Source organism: Crinia signifera, chromosome 19, assembly GCF_055691185.1.
Source record: "Crinia signifera chromosome 19, ASM5569118v1, whole genome shotgun sequence".
In the NCBI taxonomy this organism is placed as follows: Eukaryota; Metazoa; Chordata; class Amphibia; order Anura; family Myobatrachidae; genus Crinia; species Crinia signifera.
In genome coordinates, this window is record NC_139226.1 from 128,241,029 (window position 1) to 128,261,900 (window position 20,872).

The 20,872-nt window shown below is 46.3% G+C and overlaps 1 protein-coding gene across 1 annotated transcript in view; it reads left to right on the top strand.

The window, feature by feature from the left end:
- The window catches only part of MORN1 (MORN repeat containing 1), a 417,830-nt gene that overhangs the window by 236,336 nt on the left and 160,622 nt on the right, over positions 1-20,872 (top strand). Inside the window, exon 12 of the mRNA XM_083163328.1 lies at positions 8,152-8,219. Within this exon, the coding sequence (XP_083019454.1) occupies positions 8,152-8,219 (68 nt within the window). The remainder of the gene's footprint in view (positions 1-8,151; positions 8,220-20,872) is intronic.

The window sequence follows — 20,872 nt, forward strand, 5'->3', positions numbered from 1 at the left end:
AGTTGTGAGCATGAGCTACATATTATGCAAAACTGACATAAACATTTCTACAGAAGTGCCTTCAATTTCTGGGAATTCTCTAAGTACAGTAGTTACAAGTGTCTAAGCACTGAGTGGAGGACAGTGCTGCCCAGACATACAGAGGCAAGGGAGATGCAGGGTGTGTGTGGGAGTCATGGCCTCGGAGAGACAGTAATTGAAAATGTACCAGAGTGAGCATTTCTCCTCCACCACAACTGCTCCTGGCCCCTGCCGGGCCCCACGTGATGTTCCCAGGGGGTGATAATTACTCAGCCTGTTCTGCTTTTCTATTGAGCAGAGGTTTATGTAGGGAAAACATTTGTGTCTGTAAGAACCCAACACATGAAAATAAAGTTCTTGCCTTCAACAGCATTGTTGTTGTTGTTGTTATTATTATTATTATCAGTACAAAAAGTCCATCAAAATGACGGCTTCTGCAATGTACTTTCACTTTAAGCTTTGACAGTTTTTAGCTCAAATTGGTGGGAAGTTGCTACCAGCCAGCGGTCAAAGAAAGGCATAAGTAGTCATCATGGGGCACCCCCTTTTTGTAGGATGGCGGATGTGTCCTTCCCATGCGGGTGGACAAGGCGCGTTCCCATGCCGGAGCGTCCATTTGCTCTGCCAGGTTAAAGGGTGGTGAGTCCTGCACAATGCAGGTTATGCAGGTAGGAGGGGGTGGTGAGCCCCTCCTGGAGTCTTTGAGTTTTTTGTTATCAAGTTGACTGGGCTGGCGTTTGGTAGCGACTTGCTTTCTGCCATCCTCCATTTTAGTTTAAAGTTAGGGAATCTAGTTTAAATTTCAACAACCAAATTTAGTTAACATGGTCACGAACAATAAATGATTATGGACCTTTTAAACGTAGCACTTGGCTGTCCGGTCCGTTATTTATGGTCCGTGTGATTATTGGTGTCCGTGTTAATTACTTTAGTTAAGCTAGATTAAGTTAAGGTAAAAGTATGTCACAATGAGTCATGGGCGCCTAATGATTTTCTATTACTATCCCACCAACAGGGATATACATTCACATATGGATCTTACAGTCTAATTATATCACAGACATTCACAGCAGGTCCAACTCAGTCAGAAGTCACTCACCATGATGTCTTAGGACCAAAACAGAACAGCTGGAGACCAGTGGCATAACTACTGTAAGGCAGTCCCAGCAGCCGCTTGGGGGAGCAAGCAGCAGCAGGGTCTGTGTGGGCGCCGGCACCCGCTCGATGCACTGACATGCTGCTGCCTGCCGCTGCCCACTGACTGAGCACCAGAGGCGAGTCAGCTGCATCGCGGGTGGGGCCATGGCAGAGATGGCAAATTTCCCCACTGATTCAATTTAATGTACACAGAGCCGGCTATTGGCTACTGTGTACAGGATTGGCGGGCGGATGGGCGTGCTGGGGCGGCCTGGGATGCGTCGGAGCCAAGGGAAGCAGCAGTGTCTGCTGGTCTCTCTTCCTCTCTCCTGCTTCAGCTTCTCTGTTATGTGTGAGACGTAATCACGTCACACGGTGGGGAAACACGCTGGAGAGGAGCCTGGAAGGGGGGGGGGGGGGGCAACAAACTTTTTGGCAGGGGGGAGCAAAATCTGGAGACCAAGTACCTACAGTAGTCTTACATTTTTATAAATCCTTTAAAACTTACAGAAGACATTGTTTACTGCCTTAACTTCCCTTCAGAGTAAGTGAGAAAAAGATAACAGAAATAAATAGAGCATTACATAACCAGACAGAAACATCAATGATACACTTGATACATTCATTGAATTTCAGCGATCATCCTTGACTCCATTGCCTTCAATCATAGCCATGTTATCTCAGTCTGCTACAGATCTGTACTCTTGTGAACCTTGAGAATTTCTTGTCATCATGGTCTGTCAACCGCGGCTAAGAAGCTCCAGAGCTAGAGGTGGCTTAGTAGCCTGCAGGTTGTAGGCAATGCTTATATATAAACGCTTGAGTTGCTTTGTCTTAAGATGTTTAGAGAGAAACTTTATTCCAATACGTGCGAAACATAGTTCTTATGCCAGCAGATTAAGGGCCTGCTTCTGTACTGCTCGCTAAGCAGCAATCGTTTGCTGCTTAGCGAGTAGCTTTACACCGGCCTAACACCCGGCCCCCTCTGATAACATATGAGAGGATGTAAGCAGACATAGCCCCTCGCATGCAGCTGAAGGGAGAACTCTCTCCCCAGTGGCATAGCTACATATGTGGCAGACCCTGCGGCAGCTTGGGGGAGCAGCACCAGCAGGGTTTGTGGTGGGCGCCGCTGGCTGAACTGACAAGTGACCCAGGCAGCAGTGAGCGCTGAGCTGGTCGTGCCCTATACATATCTAATGAGCGCGGACCCAGTGCAGTGCATTTTGAATGAGCAGGTCCCCACCCCATGCATATGTAATGAGAGGGTCGAGTACCCGCTCATTAAATATGCACTGTGCTGGGTCTCCGCTCATTAGATATGCATGAGCGGTACCAGCTCAGCGTTCACTGCTGGCTGAGTCGCCTGTCAGCTCAGCCAGCGGCGACCGTAGTCCATCGCCTCTCCCCTTCTTGGGGGGGGGAGGGGGGGGGGGGACGACCGGAATTTTTTTGGGCAAGGGGGAGAAAAATTTCAAGCTACGCCACTGTCTCTCCCCTTCTCAAAAAAAAAAAATCGGTCTAAACTGACTTTTATTTCTGTTGGAGTCTGATGATTACAGGGGATTTACTAATGTCATGTGACCCTGGAAGGCATTGGCCCAGCTGCGTACCCAGGGGAGCACCAAGAGTTTTCATGGGGACAACAATAAAACTCTGCTCCGAACGGTAAGCTCTGCTGAATTTGGCTTTACTAACTAATGAATAGACCATCGATAGAACACGGCCGCAAATGGCCATTGTGGTCTATCAAATCATCTTGTCACCCCCACTTTCCCCCACACACGTGTGTAACCATCCCTGAGCTCTTTGACCCTGCGATGAATCCGAAATACAGGGGAAAAAATGATGTTCTATATTCCCTACCACTCGCATACACAGACATTTTAGGATTCATTTTGTTGGGAGCCAAGAAACCTACCCAGAGCCGGCTCTACCATTAGGCAGCTTAAGGCAGCTGCCTAGGGCGCCGGGATCTGGGGGGGGGGGGGGGCACCAAGACTACCTATCAAAAAATCAAGGATGTCTATGAGGATCTTTGTTGTACTTAATGCAGGTGGCGGCTGTGGAACGTCTAAGACCTCACCTCCATACTTCCCTACTTTGGCAACCCTCCCAGATACCGCTGGAACCCCCTGAATGTACCTGGCTTCAGTGGTAAATGACCGCAATTTGCAGCTTTTTGGGGGAAAGAGGCTCGGCTAAATATACAAATCGCGTCATTTAGCCCTGCCCCCTCCTCGAAGAACCATGAATTGCTGGATTTACAGTACCGGGGGCGGGGCATTATAAAGTCTGCATCAAGCTCCACCCCCCGAAGTGCTGCTGACAGTTTCCTCTCTGGGCTTCTCCGTGAGAGGAGACTTTAAAAGTAGGCAACCCTGGTTATAAAGGATGTAGCTTTTTTTTTACTCCAGCATGGACAAAGACCAACAACAACTTAACAGAAGTTTCTTAACAGTATCAAATGAAGTACCATATAAGCAAATACTGTATATGTCATGTTTTGTAGATGGCAAATCAGTTTACTACAGGAATACTGAAAAAAGTGGGTTTTTTTTAGAACCAAATTTTAAGAGAGTATTAGAGATAAACAGTGGCGTAACTAATATTTTTGCGCCCCCCCCACGCCGAAATTAACATCGCCGCCCCCCCCAAGTAAAGTTAAGACCCACCTTACCCCTCCGCATGCAGCCGCCGCATTCCTGGTCCTGGCACCGCAGATATCCTCCTGGCTCCGTCTCCTGCAGTTATGAAAAATGACACTACAAAATGGCTTCCCCGTAATAGCAGACAGTTTTTAAGGATGCTAGAGGAGGCCGCCACCTCCTCTAACATTCCTAAAAAATTGTCTGCTATTAGGAGGCTAGGGGGCTAATTTTTTATTACACGACAGGAGGATATCTGCGGTGCCAGACCAGGCAGGAATGTGGCGGCGGCGGCATGCGGAGGGTTAAGGGGGGGCGGCTCTGAGCAGTGTGCCCTGATGAGCACCGGCGGTGCCCCGCTGGCGCTTGCTCCCCCAAGCAGCCACGGTGGCTGCCGTACGGTAGCTATGCCACTGGAGATAAAAGCTATTTAATAAAAAGTGAATCCTTCCACTAAAACTACTGTCCGAATATATTGAATAGTTTGAGATGTCCGCCATGCACTGAACAAAAATACCCTTCCGCCACTGGCAGTTATAAATTGCACATGCATAAACCTTATTGCCAGACATTAATTACAGACGTAATCTTCACTGTCACATAAATTACAGACATAGGGGAGAATTAACTAAGTGTCGGGTTTGTAATCCTGACAGTTCTGCTGCTGTTTACCAGCAGGATTGCATACTGCAGATTTACTGAGCTCACGCCTGACTCATAATTGCAGAGAAATTACACTTTAGAACAGAATAGAACTTTGGCTATCAATGTTTTTACCATATCAGTATAGAAACCACATCTTTTCTAAGCATCGAGTTTCGAAACCCCTGCACACCTGCAAGAACAAAAATGTTGGATTTGACAAGCAAACGAGCTCGCAGAGCATTCTGCTTCAGCTATCTGGCCAATCAGAAGGAGAGGAACTGCAATAGAATTCTGGGGGCTATGCTGATATTCATGTCAACAGTAAATGCTTTTCTTTTGAGCATGCATCTGAGTTGCATCGCGCAGATCTTCCCAATGGTGCTTCCATAGGGAAGAACACATGAAATTTAGATGGACGGTAACAGAAATCTAAGGGATGCTCCTGGGCATTGGTTGGGATTTAACAGTGACAAAAAAAGATGCACAGGGAGGTTGCATACAATTGGAGGGTTCCAGGAGTGTCGCCGGCGTGTTGCTGGAAGTAGCTTCGTACAGAGACGTTGACAGCTCAGCTATGAAGCCATATGGTAAGAGAGGCAGGCTTGTCTGTTCTTGAGTCTGAATCAGGCCCATCATGAGAACAATCCTTATGTACTGCACATAACATTAATAATTCTCCTATGGGGAAACACTATTTTATTCATATTTTTGGTAAATTTATTTTTTCATTTTGTTAAATGATAAAGTCCTTGGTAACAGTGATTTATGGTCCGGGTACTGGGGAGGCAGTGCCATACTTATCATACTCCAGTATACTCCAGTATTGACTATATAAATAGAACAGAAAAAATACAAAGAGAATATCTATTATAATATCATTTTTGTGCTGTTTTATATAGTACAGTAATCTTTATATATTGTTCTAATTATTTGTATAGTCATAGTTGGGTTACTCTAGTCATTTTTAGGTGTGTAAATCTGGCTGTGATATTAGCAATGCCTCCCCATCCATTGACCTCGCCACATGCCACTGCTTGGTAAGTGCCGCGGCTAACTGAATTTACCCCTGATAGGCCGGATACATTGGGTGAGATTTAATAGGAAGAGAGATTCAGAAAGTGAGAGATTTGGTAAGAAATCTCCAGTTTTTTAAAGCGGCAATCATTTACACGGCAAAATCAAACTGGTTTTGCAGTGTAAATGATTGCCGCTTTAAAAAAACTGGAGAGTTCTTACCAAATCTCTCACTTTCTGAATCTCTCATCCTATTAAATCTCACCCGGTATATATGGTGGTTATACAGTGGTTTATGGCAGTTTTATTGTGGTTTGCTGAAACACCATAAAACATTTTTTTTTCTGTTTTAAAACACTAAAAAACTATAATAAAACAGATGGATATCAAAGGTAGTTTACAAATTCCCATAAGAACCTCTAACTAGTAAATTCAGTTGTTTTAGTGTCTCAATTTGCAGTTGATGTGTAGGGGTCTTAGAACCCCAGCAAAACTGATGCTTAATACATTTGCCCCATGAGCTCAGTAATAAACCCTTCTGCCACTTACTGCACTGAAATCCTCCTCCTCAGTGAGGGTGTGCCCTTCTGCCAGACAAGTTTTGCTCAAATTTTCAGCCACGCCCAACAAGGATTTCACCCCAATGACGAGCTGCATAGTAAATTTAAATTTGATCTATGGTTGGATCAGATCACAGTTTTTGTTGATTTCAGGAACATCTGTGTTTTTGGGGTATGAAATGGAACAGAATGAAACATTGTGTAGCCAATCAAATCTGTAGCAACCCAGAGTATTTTAGGGGGTGAGCAGACACTGTCTATTTGTGTGATTGTATATATGAGGACAGGGCTGCATCTAATGGGCACGCTCGTTATGAGGGCTATTTATCACCATGGACAGGATGGCCCTTGAAAATTAAATATTCAATTTACTGTGCGTTACGGCAGTGAATACTTAACCAACAAAGCAATACAGTATTGCTCCAATGAACATCTCTTCTCTTATCTCAAAATATCTTAAAACCCGACCTCTACGCTCCTCACAAGATCTGCGTCTCTCATCCACACTCATTACTCGCTCACATTCCCGATTGCAGGACTTTCTTCGGGCTGCACCCACTCTGTGGAATGCCCTCCCAAGCACAATAAGACTCTCCTCCAGTCTCCTACCCTACAAGCGTTCCCTGAAAACTCACCTCTTCAGACAAGCTTATCAAATTCCAGAACCAGCCACTTAACCTTCATATACCATTCCTATCTAATCCCCAAGGTACAGTCCACACATATCCACTCTTTTTCTTTTTCACATTTTCCATCCTCCCGACCCCTGGCCAAACTGCTGGGTCACCGTATCATACAGCACACCAGGAACCTTTGCATTCTGGTGGAATTAATGCAATAAAGATTACAGTATCTATCCTTGTGACTCCCGGCCGATCGCCCGCCCCCAGGAACCCAAATCCTCTCGCTAGCATGCGAAGGTATGTGTACACCAGCGGCGGCTCTTAACTCTGCAGAGGAGGGGGCTGCCCCCCCCCTCAGCTGCCGCCTCTGTGCTCGTGGTCTTTGCCGCTGCCGCCGCCAATCCCGGTTCCAGCTGCCGTCCCGCTCTCTGCCGCAGGGCTGGCTCATGCTCAGTAGCTTCTTCGGTACTGCTCATGCGTTGGCTCCCAGCCTCTATAGGCTGCTTTTGCAGCAGTCCCCAGAGGCATATTCAGGGTCCTGGGTCCAGCGTATGCGCAATATCCTACTCGTACTGCGTATGCGCGGAACCTGGTTTTATGGGCTGCTGCTCATCAACCCATGTAGAGGTGTCCCGGGGGAGGGAACACCTCCCATTGGGACTGCCTTGGGTGACTGGCAGGTCGGACTTCCAATAGGAAGTCACTGCCAGTCACAGTGAAGCCGGAGCAGTCTCACAGACTGCATCTGGCTTCACTTAGGCAGAGAACAGTGGCGGATTTTACCCGGGGGGGGCTGCAGCCCATAGGTAAAAACCGCCACTGGTGCACACGAACACGTCCCCTCGCATGTGGCCGAACGGGAGAGAAATCATTCCATGGTCACTGACCATCTAATGATTTTTCCCCCCCTTCGGTAATAAAAGTCAGCCGAAACTGACTTTTATTCCGGCTGCTTGCCACTGAATACGGAGCGAGCGCTGACATCATTTGATGCCCTATAAAACGCTTGATGTTCTCCTTCTACTGCACCCTGCTCGCCCCCAGCCCTCCCTTCCAGGAGCAAACAGCTTGGGGGTTTGTGCATATGCATAATCGCTCAGGTGCAAACGCCGAACATCAGTGACGGGGACAAACCTGGCTCCAAACGAACGATCTGATTCGGCCCCACTGTTTAAAATGCTCCTCCAAATGTGATGTCAATCATACCTTGTTGGTCCTTTCCTTTTTATAATTGGTCATTCAAATTTTCATTCAGCAACTGCCGGCGACAATGTGCAGTTCCACCAGCGGAACTCAGTGCTTGAAGTTCTCACACCGGCGCGCTCTGCAGAATGAATTTACCACAAATCTATTCATAGACTATAAATTGTGCAAAATGTGAATTTACAGATGCGGCACGGAAAGGCACTCGGTGGAATGGGAAGCCAACAGAAAGATGCTAGCTTTCTATCTCCATGATATGTATCTGCCGTTCTTACATATATATATATTTCTACATTGCAGAATAGAAAAAAAACTGCTGAAAAATCGGAGAAAATGACAGTCTCACAAGAGAAGATTGAAGACAGCAGGTAGGTGTGAATCAGTATTTCTGTCACCCAGCTGGATATATTTCCCTCTTACAGTATGTTGTGCTTACATTCCCCAAAGCTAGAAAGTCTTCTTACAGAGACTTCTATTTTGGTAAATAACAACATGTCTGTGCTACAATGTGTAAGTCCTTCCGTGTTCTCCACACTTGGGAAGTCTTGGAATGTAAAGGTTGAATTACAGTACTAGATTAAAGGTGCCCATACACGTCCCGATGCGGGCGGGCGTTTTGAGCTTAAATAGCACGCATCGCATTGCATTGCATGCCTTGTGCATGCAATGCGATGCGAAAAAGTATGTGCGATGAGGTGCCGCGGGAGCGCGCACCTCAAAGCACAGATCGCACCGCCCGCATCGGGATGTGTATGGGCACCTTAAGACTTACTTTTGCTTTTTATAGTATATAATATCACTTATATAATATCACAAGGTTCAAAGGCCCCCTTCTACCCTGCTAGAGTGGGGTTGGCAACTGTGGGCGCAAGTGTCCCATGTTCCTCCACCAGTATGTTGCAAGTGGCATGATGAAAGATTTGCTTGTGTTGGTTAGCTGCTTATGTAGACACACTTTTATATAAGCAATTAAACATACAGGGCCAAATGCACTAAACTTCAAATGTGATAAAATGGAGAGTCATAACCCAACAGCCAATCAGCTGCCATGTCACAGACTGTTTTTGAAAAATGTCAGGCAGGAGCTGATTGGTTGGTTGTTTATCACTGGTAGTGAATAATAGGTAATATGCGCTCAAATTTATCATTAGCGTGGGTCCTATAGATATGGAGAGGTATATGTAGAGTCTTAAGGGAGCTGCAGTCTATCGGGTGTGTCCTGGACACCCTGTGAGGTACTATATAGAAGAAAGAAATGGATAAACTGCGCTCACCTGTGATGCGCTTATGATAGTTGTACCAATGCAGTGTATAGATGGATAAGCAAAAGAAAAGAGTGAGATGGTATGTGGGTAAAAATTCAAAACGAATTTATTGATTATTTAAAGTTAATTAAAAGTGAAGTCGCAGTGGGAGAATGTATGGAGTCCTGGTGATGCAGGAATAGGCCAGCGGGGTATCACTCCACTAGGCCTATTTTTAAAGGTATAAGTGTGACCTATGTAGGTCTCTTTAAACCATAGGTCCCTTAATAGGAACCTATGTACCTATGTGGGTGACCGCAGCGGTCTGTATGGGCAAGGGGATGGGGGAATGCGTTTTGTAATGCCCAAGTTCACAGTATTGCGGGGTGCAATTGTCCTGTGGTACTGTGTCAAAGTCTCGTATTCACGGTGTTTATCACAGGATATGGAGGAATAGGGATGTTGTCCAATGCTGTGTTTGTGGAAATGTAGCCAGGGTGCTCTTACCGGATCCTTGTAGGAGAGGTTCTGCCGCCTCGTGGAAGCTGCTGTTGATGGCACGAGTGGAAGCACAGCCGTGCGCCGGCACCCGGCTCCACAGTGTCTGTCGCTCGTGACTTCCGGGTTCCGCTCTCGCGAGATCACGGTTCCCTTGGAAACGATTGACAGCGTACTGCTGGCTCGTACTCCCGGCTGGGAGGAGGCTGCGGCAGAAGGGGGTGGAGATCGTTGGAGGTGGATTGCTGATTGCTGAAGTCTGAGGGTGAATTCTGTGGGTGATGAGGTGTCCCAACGCATTTCAGCCACTAGGGCCTTTGTCAAGGAATTCCCCTCCTGCCGCAGCCTCCTCCCAGCCGGGAGTACGAGCCAGCAGTACGCTGTCAATCGTTTCCAAGGGAACCGTGATCTCGTGAGACCTTTGTTGGAGAAAAACAGTTGCCGTAAATAGATTTCTTTTACCTTTTAAAATATTTGTGAGTAATGCCAAAGCTGGCGGGAGACTCTTTATACAAGTCCCCCAAAGCATTAACCTCCTGACCGGTCAGCCTGGGCAGGGATCCTGGGGAAGTGGGGACCCCCCCCCCCAATGAAGGGGTCTACCCCTCCAGAATTTACCTGTCAAGGCTGAACATGGGGCTGTCCCGGTGCCCCTAGGCATTGGGCACCGGGCTGATGTTGGTATTCGCCTGCGCACTCTAGTGCCGGGCAGCATCTGAGCAGCCGCTTCCAACGGCAACCCTGCACTGCTGCACCCCTGCCTCCTATCCTGGTCCCAGACACACAGCCTGCCGCTGCAAATGAAGGTAAATGTGTGGCGCGGCGGCTTTGGGGGGGATGGTGAGGGCGTTTTTTTCTTTTATTAGGGAGGCCAATTCCGGGCATGCCTACTCAATACAGACAAGAATGTAACAGAAGCACCACAACAGACAGCAACACCCTAGGCAGGAAAGAGACATTGCACAGGTTTTCAAAAATGCAGGGAGTTTTTGTACACAATAATCGAATAAGGGAAAAAATAGAAAACCACAAAAAAATAAAAATAAAAAAATAAAAAAATTTGCAGCCGTGGGACAATTGCTGCCTTTTGAATTTACCACACTGAGTGAATTTAAAACAGAAATGAAATGATATTTATGGGTATACCGAACTATCTTTATGAGTGGTTAATTAAAGAGATTAATGGGATTGGTTATTAAATGGTCATTAGCCTATTTGCCTTCCTGTTGGCTTCTCTTGGACCGTAGCTATCCTATTACAGTGCTTCAAGGAAGAACCTCTTATTCGAAAAAAAATCCAAGTTCTATGTATTCCGGATAATAGACCCCCTACCTGTAATGTCATTTCAGATTAGTGTCTGATATCCATGACCTTATTTTTTTTGCACTCAGAAAATAACACCTGCAAGGATCCCATAGTGTCAGTCAGACATTCAAAAATGTTCCGCTGGAATAATCACGCTGTCTGTGGACACATTATCTGTGAGACTTTGAGATCTATGACTCAAAAGCTCTGGGAAATGTCAAGATGACCTCTGCCTCAATCAATCTGGCTCTGAATTAGTAGCAGACCAGCAACCATTGTGTCTTGTACTAAGGAACTCAGCATGACAGCATCCTCACTAACATGTCATCCTGTCTGGGAGACCTGTAGTGAGACAGAAAAAAAATGTATTTGCAATAAGGTAGCGAATAATATTATTTTTATATTTATTATTGAAATCAGTGGAGGGTATTGTTTTATTAGTTTCTAATCTACATCGACACCAGACCTCATTCTGCATAAACTCTAATGGACCAAATCTCCAATTGTTGGTTAGTTCTACACTTTTATTTTGATGGACATTGAGCCCTGTATTCTTCCCGTACAGAACATAATGATCCCTATATGTCACAGAGAATATTTACTTAGACTACAAGCTTGACAAATTATTGCTAGGTATGTGGTAGAATATCATCATCATCCAGAATACTGCCATGGACAGCATGTCGCTATGTCAAATGCGCGGCCCCACGGCATCGGAATCAAAAGTAGAAAAAACTGTGCAGAACAGTCTATTTCTACTATCTTGGAATGAGGGCCTAGCTTGCTCAATGCAGCATGGCCCCCCACTCCCCCCCCCCCACACACACACACATACACTACGTGCCTTCCCTCCCTGCCTGCCAATGTGGAACCTCGCCAGGACCTGTTGGCTCAGTGGCATAGCTAGAAATTTTTCTCACTCCTGCCAAAAAATATTCTGGTGCACCCCCCCAGAAGGGGCGAGGCGATGGACTACAGGCGCTGCTGGCTGAGCTGAAAGGCGACCCAGGCAGCAGTGAGTGCTGAACTGTTCCTGCTTCGTGCATATCTTATGAGCGGGGACCCAGTGCAGTGCATATTTAATGAGTGGGTCCCCGCCCCGTGCATATGTAATAAACGGGACCTGCTCATTACATATGCACGGGACGGGGACCCGCTCATTCAATATGCACTGCACTGGGTCCCCGCTCATTAGATATGTACAGAGTGGGACCAGCTCAGTGCTCACTGCTACCTGGGTCGCCTGTCAGCTCAGCCAGCGACGCCCACCACAGACCCTGCTTCCCCAAGCCGCCGTGGGGTCTGCCACATATGTAGCTATGCCATTGTGTTGGCTGCCTATATCGAATCGATACCGGCTGCCATCTATAACACGCCCCATGAGAGTATTTCGGTTCCTTTGTTGGAGAAAAACAGTTGCCGTAAATAGATTTCTTTTACCTTTTAAAATATTTGTGAATTTGATCTCAGTTTCTTCATATGGTGTCATAGACTACAGTAGGCCTGATCATGCATTGAGTGTAACTTCTGTACATTGGCTGCAATCTTTATGTTAGCCCAGGGAACACACAGTACATATAATCGATGCTCTGTGGGAATACGCAGGGTCTGCTGGAGTTCCAGACAATTAGGTCACCTAATGCACTTGCAACTGTCTGATGCATTGATCTTCAGCACTGTCTGGAACAGAACATCCTGATAACCTGCATCATTCCTTCATTCATTAGTTTTCTAGAAGAGCAATCCCCTGCAGCGTTGGTCATGTTGGATATCTTTTTTTCTATGATTGTCGGATGATTATAAAGTCATCGGTATTACAGAATGTCAGCATGCTGTTTGTGTCTACGTCTTCACATTCAATGTAACATATTTCCTATGTTTTTTGCACATTCTTGAAAAATGACTGAGGTTGCAGCACAGCTGATATCTCATTCACCGTTGCCTGCTTCATGCTGCGTACTGCCAGGCCGCCGATGCTAGGCTGGTCCAATTAGTATGTTCCTAATACAGTCAAGAACAGTCTCAGTTTGTTTAGTAAAGGTCACTGTACACTAACTGACCAACCAAATTCACTCCTGTATTAATTATGGCGGTCATTCTAATTGACTCCGTAAACTGCGAAGCTCGGAGCTTACCAATTCCAATGTGACACCACCCCAGCGAATCCCCCCCCCCGCCACCGGCCCCCGACGTTTCCTCTCGCGGATTAGTTCAGAAGACACATCTCCCCCATTTGCCACAGCGGGATGAAGACAGGGCGGGTTTCTGATGTCTAAGATATAATCCTAATTAAAAACCCTTGAATGTTAATGTTCCTTGGCTGGAAGAAGCCATGTTATGGAGCCCATTTATCAAATATATTTTACTAGGTGATTCATCGCGCCCAAGGGGCGCTCTTCACACCATTTTATGGGGCTCCGCCCCCTTAACCGGGGAAAGCAGTTATTGTGTGAAATATGGTTTGTGCAGGAGGGGTGGGTGGGGAAATACTGGTGGTGTAGGAGTTGAGTGTTTAGTGGTGGTGGGAGATGGGAGCGGGTGGTGCATGACTGGGACAGCTGGGTTAGTGCGGGGACTTTCTCCAGACACAGTTGTTTAGTGGTGGCGGGAGAGGGGTGTGGGATGGGTGGTGACAGGGTCGGGAGAGTTCTGGCCGGGGACTTGCTCAGTGATATAAGAGGGCGGGGTAGGTGTTTAGCGTCAGTGGGAGACGGGAGTGGGGTGGGGGGTGACTGGGACAGTCGGTTCTGGGTGGGGACTTGTTTCGGACACATACACACATACCTGGCCGGGTCAGCTTTTAAGCGGCAGTGGGGTGGACGGTGACAGGGACGGTTGGTTTTGGACGGTGACTTGCTTAGTGATATACATGGCCGGGAATAGAGATGGGCAGAATGGGTCACTAAAAAGAGCTGGGATCAAGTGATCAATCTGTGCAAAGATCCAGATCTTTTAGACAGATCACCGGCTGACTTTTAAAAATGGGGTAATTGGATAATAACGAAGTATAATTTGGCGTTTTATTGACGTAATTGGTAAAAGCAACAATTTTTTTTTTAAACAGTGAGCTGAACAAATAAGAACATACATGACCGAGTAAAACACTAATCCATGGCTGGGTGCAGAATCGCCATCGATTGCAACCATCGATGGCGTCTGCACCGATGGCCATCCCTAGCAGCAGCAGCAGCCTTGTGATTGTTTTTTTCGCTTGCAGTCGCAGCACTGTACTCAGTCTCTGGAGTCAGTACATCTCAGCTGCCACAGGTGGCAGTGCTGAGCACAGGACTATGCATTGTAATGGAAAACGAAACTGAAAGAATGACGGATCACCTGTTTGGGAGCGGTGGCTCACTCACTCGTTTATCCGATCCGTCCAAAAGATCTGCTTCCTGCGCGAATGCCCCATCTGTACCCGGGTAAGCTGTTTAGCGGTGGTGGGAGAGAGGGGTGGGGAGGGGGGGGCGACGACTTGCTGAGCATAGGGGGATTGTAGGGACGGGGCAGCTATGTGTTAGCAAGTTCCCCGGCAGCATGATGAGGACAGGGAAGGAGGGGCAGGCGGGGTCTGTTCTCTGCAGGGAGTGGCAGTGGGACTCTGATTGTAAGTGTCCCCAGCTGCAGATAGGGTAGGCGCAACCTCTGCACAGTAGTTTATCTGCCTGCAGGAAGTGGGGTGCAAATGAATCCCCGGCCACTGCAGGCTAGTTTGTAGGAAGCTGCTGCATGGAGTCCTGTCTGTCATTCTGGGACTGTGTGTGGGCGGAGTAAGAGGCTCTGATTGAGCCTTGACTCCACCCAGCGTTATAGCAGTGGCGTAGCTAAGTTTTGGGCGCCCCCCCACCAAGCACCCCTACCCCCCTGCCCTGCCGCCCCGCCGCCTCGCCGCCTATGCAAACCGCCCCCCCCCCAATCCCCCACAGACTTACCTATCGCGCTGGTCCCGGCGGCTCCGTTCTTCTGCTGAGGACCACCACAAAATGGCCGCCCCCATACAGCAGACAGTTTCAGAGAACTGTGTGCTATATGGGGGCAGCCATTTTGTGGTGGTCCTCAGCAGAAGAACGGAGCCGCCGGTACCAGCGCAATAGGTAAGTCTGCGGGGGATTGGGGGGGGGGGGTTAACTATAGCACCGCAGCCCCCGGCGCCCCCACATGCACAGCGCCCCCCCGCGGTGGCGGGGGCTGCGGTGCTATAGTTACGCCGCTGCGTTATAGACACACTCCCAGAATGATTGACACATGTAGGTAAATATATAAGAGATTCACAATGAGTATAAAAACTCATTGTGAATAAAAAAAAAAAAAGTTTTCCCTATTATAAATGGTGCTCAAGCCAATCAGCCCCCAACTGTCATTTTTTCAAACACATGCAAGCTAGGAGTTGAACACTTGGCTGTTAAGATCTAATTGGCTGGAACGTGACTTATCATATGCAAAAATATTTATAATTCACAAAGTACATACATTGACTTGTGTTATCTGCCCAGTCCCCTTACAGTATACACAGAGACAGGCCATGCATGCCAGGTTCTTAAGGGTACATTTACTAAGATGGGAATTCTATTGAAGATGAGATGTTCTCCATAGCATCCAATCAGAGTTAGCTTCTTATTGATTTAGCACCTTCTAGAAGATATTAAATAGAATCTGATTGGCCATGCCATCTTCAATAGAACTCCCATTTTAATACATGTATCCCTTACTCTGTTTAGCCATTCCCCTACTTCAGCATGGTTATGTTGACATGTAGTTGGCCAATAAGTATACCAAGAGAACCTCAATTATTGCTCGATATGAGATAGCAGAGCTTAATATTGTAGAGTGTGTATCAGCACTGTGGTTTTATATTTGGTGAACTACAAGTCCCAGCACTCCGGAAAGGTGGGCAACCCTCCTGGATACCGCCCCCCCCCCCACCCAGCATCTCCCCTGCAGAAGCGTTCATTTTATGAGATTGGATCGGAGATTGACCGACGGATGGATTTAGATTGAACACTGTCTCCCCCAATGGGCTCAATGAGCGAATAATGTGGAACACACTACACTAGCCCGAACGTGTGTCCTAGATCAGTGGTTCCCAACCTTTATTTTCTTCCGTACCCCTTGATTAGGCTTTTCATTTATAAGTACCCCTCCTCTCAATTTTAAATTTCCACAGTACTTATGAGTGGAAGTGAGCAGTATGCGCGTCCCAATATTAAGGAGTAGCCGTGGACTAGTATATGGTCCGGAATCAGGTCCGTCTTTGTCTGGCCGCTGGCTGTGTATTGTCTCCAGAGTTCCCGCTAACGCCTGTAGGATTAATGCTTCTTCCACCCATGTCAGTGCGGGGCAGATATTTGCAGGTACCTCTGAGTGGATTGCTGGTTGGGCAAAAGCACGAGGAGACGCTGATGTGCTGCAGATGGAACCGGAAATGACACAAGGTGGTTCGTCTCCATGTCAATGGTAGACTTCTTTTGCCATTGGGAGACTTTTTCTTCTTCCGCCATTACCAATATTATTTCCAAGTACCCCCAACTGGTCTGCAGAGTACCCCCAGGGGTACTAGTACCCCAGGTTGGGAACCACTGTCCTAGATGATGCACATGTATGCACATTCACCATGATAGCACTGCTGGATAACAGCATTCCCCAACCAGTAGGCCGGTAAAAATAGCTGTCACGCAAAATTATTCCATATACTATTTCTAACTAAGTCGCTGACCTTGTCTCCGCTGATATGACATTACAGATGTGACATGCCCCTTGATTTGTACCTGTTGTACATAGATGTCTTTTAACGAGCTATTGCGTTTTTTTGACTTTTTCCACAGTGTACAGTTATTATAATTGCTTAATGCACTTATTCACCGTAGCTTTTCTATATTTCTCACCTGTTTTAAAACTCTGTAGAGTGTTTTTATACCTGTGTATGTATGTCTTATATTTAGTTCACTACAGCACTGTTTGTTTCATGTACAGCACTCTCCCTATTCTCCTCCAAGACACAGCGTCCGGCAGCCTAGCAACTACTTGATATCATCCACGCGATCCTGTCTGCTTGACAACGGGCTCTGGCGTGCTAGTGGTTGCATATTTTAGGCCCTGCCCCCTTTCCACCCGCAAGTTACAGCACTGCTCTGCCCTGCTGCTGCTGGCCAGGTAGTGGTAGAGTGTGCAGGCTGGGGCAATATGTGCGCAGTGTGGGGAACCTTGGATATACGAAATGTCTGACACTGCTCTAGGCTGCCAATCCTTGTTGATAAAAGTCAGTCGGGGCGGATGCCATTACGAAGCTCCTGAACCTTTGCCTGCCCCTGGCCTGGGACTTTACACCAAGAGACAGACTTCTGCAACAGAGGAGGCGGGCGGAAGAGTTGTGACATCACGCGGCGTGGAGGAAATGCCGTGTCACAGTGAGTATGCGGTACAGGGAGGAATCCTTTCACTGCGCGCCCTCACACGCTATGCTGACATTTGATCCATCGGCGCTGGAGATGAGGGTCCGTGTAGTTGATGCAAGAAGAGCTTTGGATGCTGTAGCAGCCAAGAAGAAAAAAATCCAGTGTAAAGCACTAGACATCTGCAGATGCTGTGGGCCTATTTTTTAGGGTTATTTGCAACTAATTGTATGCTGATTTTTAAATAAATAAGTGAAAAATTACTTTTTTTATTATTTAATGTAGCATATTTTTACACTTTTTAATGCATATTTTAAGTATTTTTCTTGCATATTTGCATGCATTTTTCAAGCTTTTTATGTTGCATATAATCCGGTCTCTAGTTATAAGGTAGGACCCTATGTTTGATTTTTTGGGTACTTGTTTAGTTTCATGGCGGCCGATATATCGGATGGGATGCGATTTGATACAGTTTTTTACCTGTTCATAACCCCACTATCCACTACGCATCGAGTTGATTTTATATCGTGTGGCGAGCCCGAAGCGTGGCGAGTGGACGCGGATTACTGCGCTCGCCACACTATATAATATCAACTCCATGTGTAGTGGATAGTGGGGTTATGAACAGGTAAAAAATTGCATCGGATCGCATCGGATATATAGGCGAATATTGCGTCCGATATATCGGCCGCCATGAAACTAAACAAGTACCATTTTTTGTTATGCTGTCTGAGGAAGGGGATATACGGTACTTGTGTATTATCACGGCGCCCGAGTTTCTTACGTACTGCACCGTAGGAAAATTGTATCGCATCGCATGGGCCATTTTAAGGGCCGTGCAATGCGATGCGATTTTCCTATGTCATTTATTCACTGCTCTCTTAGCCCCGGGGTATCGCATCACATTGCACCTCCCGCAAAATGGCATGTGATCGCATGCGATTCTATAGGGTGTGCGATGTATGACATACAATGAGGTTTTAGGCACCCCTCACTATCCACGCCACCCCGAAGTGTGGCGAGCGCAGCGGAATGCGTCCTTCGGCCTTTTCATACGAGCCCGAAGCGTGGCGACCGCACGCGGAATCCATGTCAAGTAATACGCTTCCCCTCCCGGGGCTCGCTGCGCTCGCCATGCTTCGGGCTCGGTGGCTCGCTGCGCTCGCCACACTATATAAGGGTAAACTCCATGCCGACATGGATAGTGGGGGTATGAAAAGGTCAGAGGACGCGTTCTGCCACCCCTTACGGGGCTTGCTGCGCTCGCCACGCTTCGGGGGGGGGGGGGGGGTAGGCTAAAACCTCATTGTATGTCATACAATGATATTATTGTATGGCTAATGTAATGTCATGTGATTTTGCATGAGGTGCGATGCAATCACCTGAGGCTAAGAGAGCACTGAATAAATTACATAGGAAAATCACATCACATCTTAAAATGGCCCATGCGATGCGATTTTCCTACGCAGAATGGCCCACTAAACAAATTGCTTAGTGGGCGCCGTGATAACACACAAGTACCGGATATACTCCCCGAAACCGTTGCACAATAAAATTGTTTTCTTCATAAGTCCTGGAGTGCCACGCCGGTGATTTACCTTAAGAGGTTACTATCAGCTCAAGTACATGCATACTATTGCAGAGGCACCCAGGCAATTACCTACTATCCAAGGAGTGCCAGGTCGTCACTATTCTATATATATATATATGACATAGTCTCTTGATGAAGTCTCATTGACGAAACGCGTTGGTTACTGCCTGCTGACTCCTCCAAATAGATAAGTTATGTTTATATACATATTCTAAAAACGATTTTATATATCTCACTCTTTTTTTTTATTTAGTGATATCATATGTAGGCAATTTTATAAAGGATCACATTTTTTTCCTTGTTTTTTTCTATGTAATATACTCTTACTGTTTGTTTCTGCATAGTGCCATTGTGCACTTTTTTATATATATATAAAATAAATATTCTTTTATGGATAAAAAAAAAACACATTTTTTGCACAGGTATTTGTAGTTGCTTACACCTCTATCGATTGCTTTTTATTTCTTATGATACACCCCTTACCAAGGTGTTTATTCTTAGAGGATAGCTGACACCCTTTTTTAATTAAGGAAATACCTGCACTTTGTCTTCACCTAACCTACCAATTAGGGTATTAATCAGTTCAGGACACAGGTGGCGCCTTACATCTTTTTTCTTTGGATATATATACCGAAACCAGGGGTGCAGCACTCCAAGCTAATGTAAAACTTAACTTTTATATTAGGCAGCAACATTTCAATGCCATAACATCATTGTCTGCACCCCTGGTTTCGGTATATCTATCTTCTGTGTAGGCACCCAGCTGGGATCTTTATATGTGGCTGTGCCGGACTCTGGAGTATATATATATATAATATAGTGTGCTGTGAGCTTCAGACCAGATAGCATGCCTGGAATCAAACATTAATGTCATAGCTATGTGTATTGTAGCCATTTTCAGCGATAGTGTTAGGACCTGCAGAAAAGTGGGGCCCCTTGAAGGGGGCTGCAGGCTTAAATGCATTGATTAATTCATGAACCAAATCTACACTATTTATTATCAGTTAATTTAGTGTGTGCAGAGCCCCTACATTGTCTGTTTAAACAATGTGGTCACAAGCCATAGGGCACCCCAAAACTAGGAAAGGTGAGTGCCGATGTTAAGTGTGTGTGTATATATATATATATATATATATATATATATATATATATATATATACACGGGTCTCTTTTTCTGTTTGGCAAAATACTTTATGGAGTGCAGGTAGTGTACAAATAAAAACAATTGTTATTGAAGAGATATCGGGATGAACTAAAGCAATTCCAGCTAATGTAAATCACTGGACGCCTGCTATCATCAGCCACTTAAGTAAAGCAAGGCTCCAAGTGAGCACTGCTGCTGGTTCCACTCTCTCCAGCATGTTCTTCATTGATTGAAAATAGTGTTTACGATCTCTGGTTATCTTGTCATTTCATTTCCAGCACATGTACGTTACACAGCCACGAGCGAAGTAGCCGGTTAGCACACCCCGTTGTGCAGACATTTGCAGAGAAAAGCATAATATCATGTTCTTTCACTCGTTATGTACAGAATCCCATATGAAATGAAAAGTATCATATAATGTTCTCCCATTATGTACAGTATGCCGTATTAAATGCATTTTCTTTGTCATATATAAATGCATAACATTTTCTAGATCTTGAACTGAAGGTTTTGTGCTGGTAGAAAAACTTTATTGTATTTTGAAAGTATTCTCTATACATGGATGCTCTTTTCATTATATGCGTCATGTGCCACTGCATCTGTATCTGTATACAAAATGATACGTTACAGTGTCAGCTGCTGTTTCTGCAGCAGTGACGTGCGGTGGTGGCAGTGTACACAGAGGCACTGCCATTCACCGTGGCTGTTGCCGACACCCCCCGCTTCCCGCAAAACACAGGAGACAGGGAAGTTGGGGGAAAGTCGAGAGCAGGGGACTTGGGGAGCCAAGGTACAGGAAGGCTGGTTTTAGGATCTAGGGCCACTGGGGACTGTGGCAATGAGGGGTAACTGG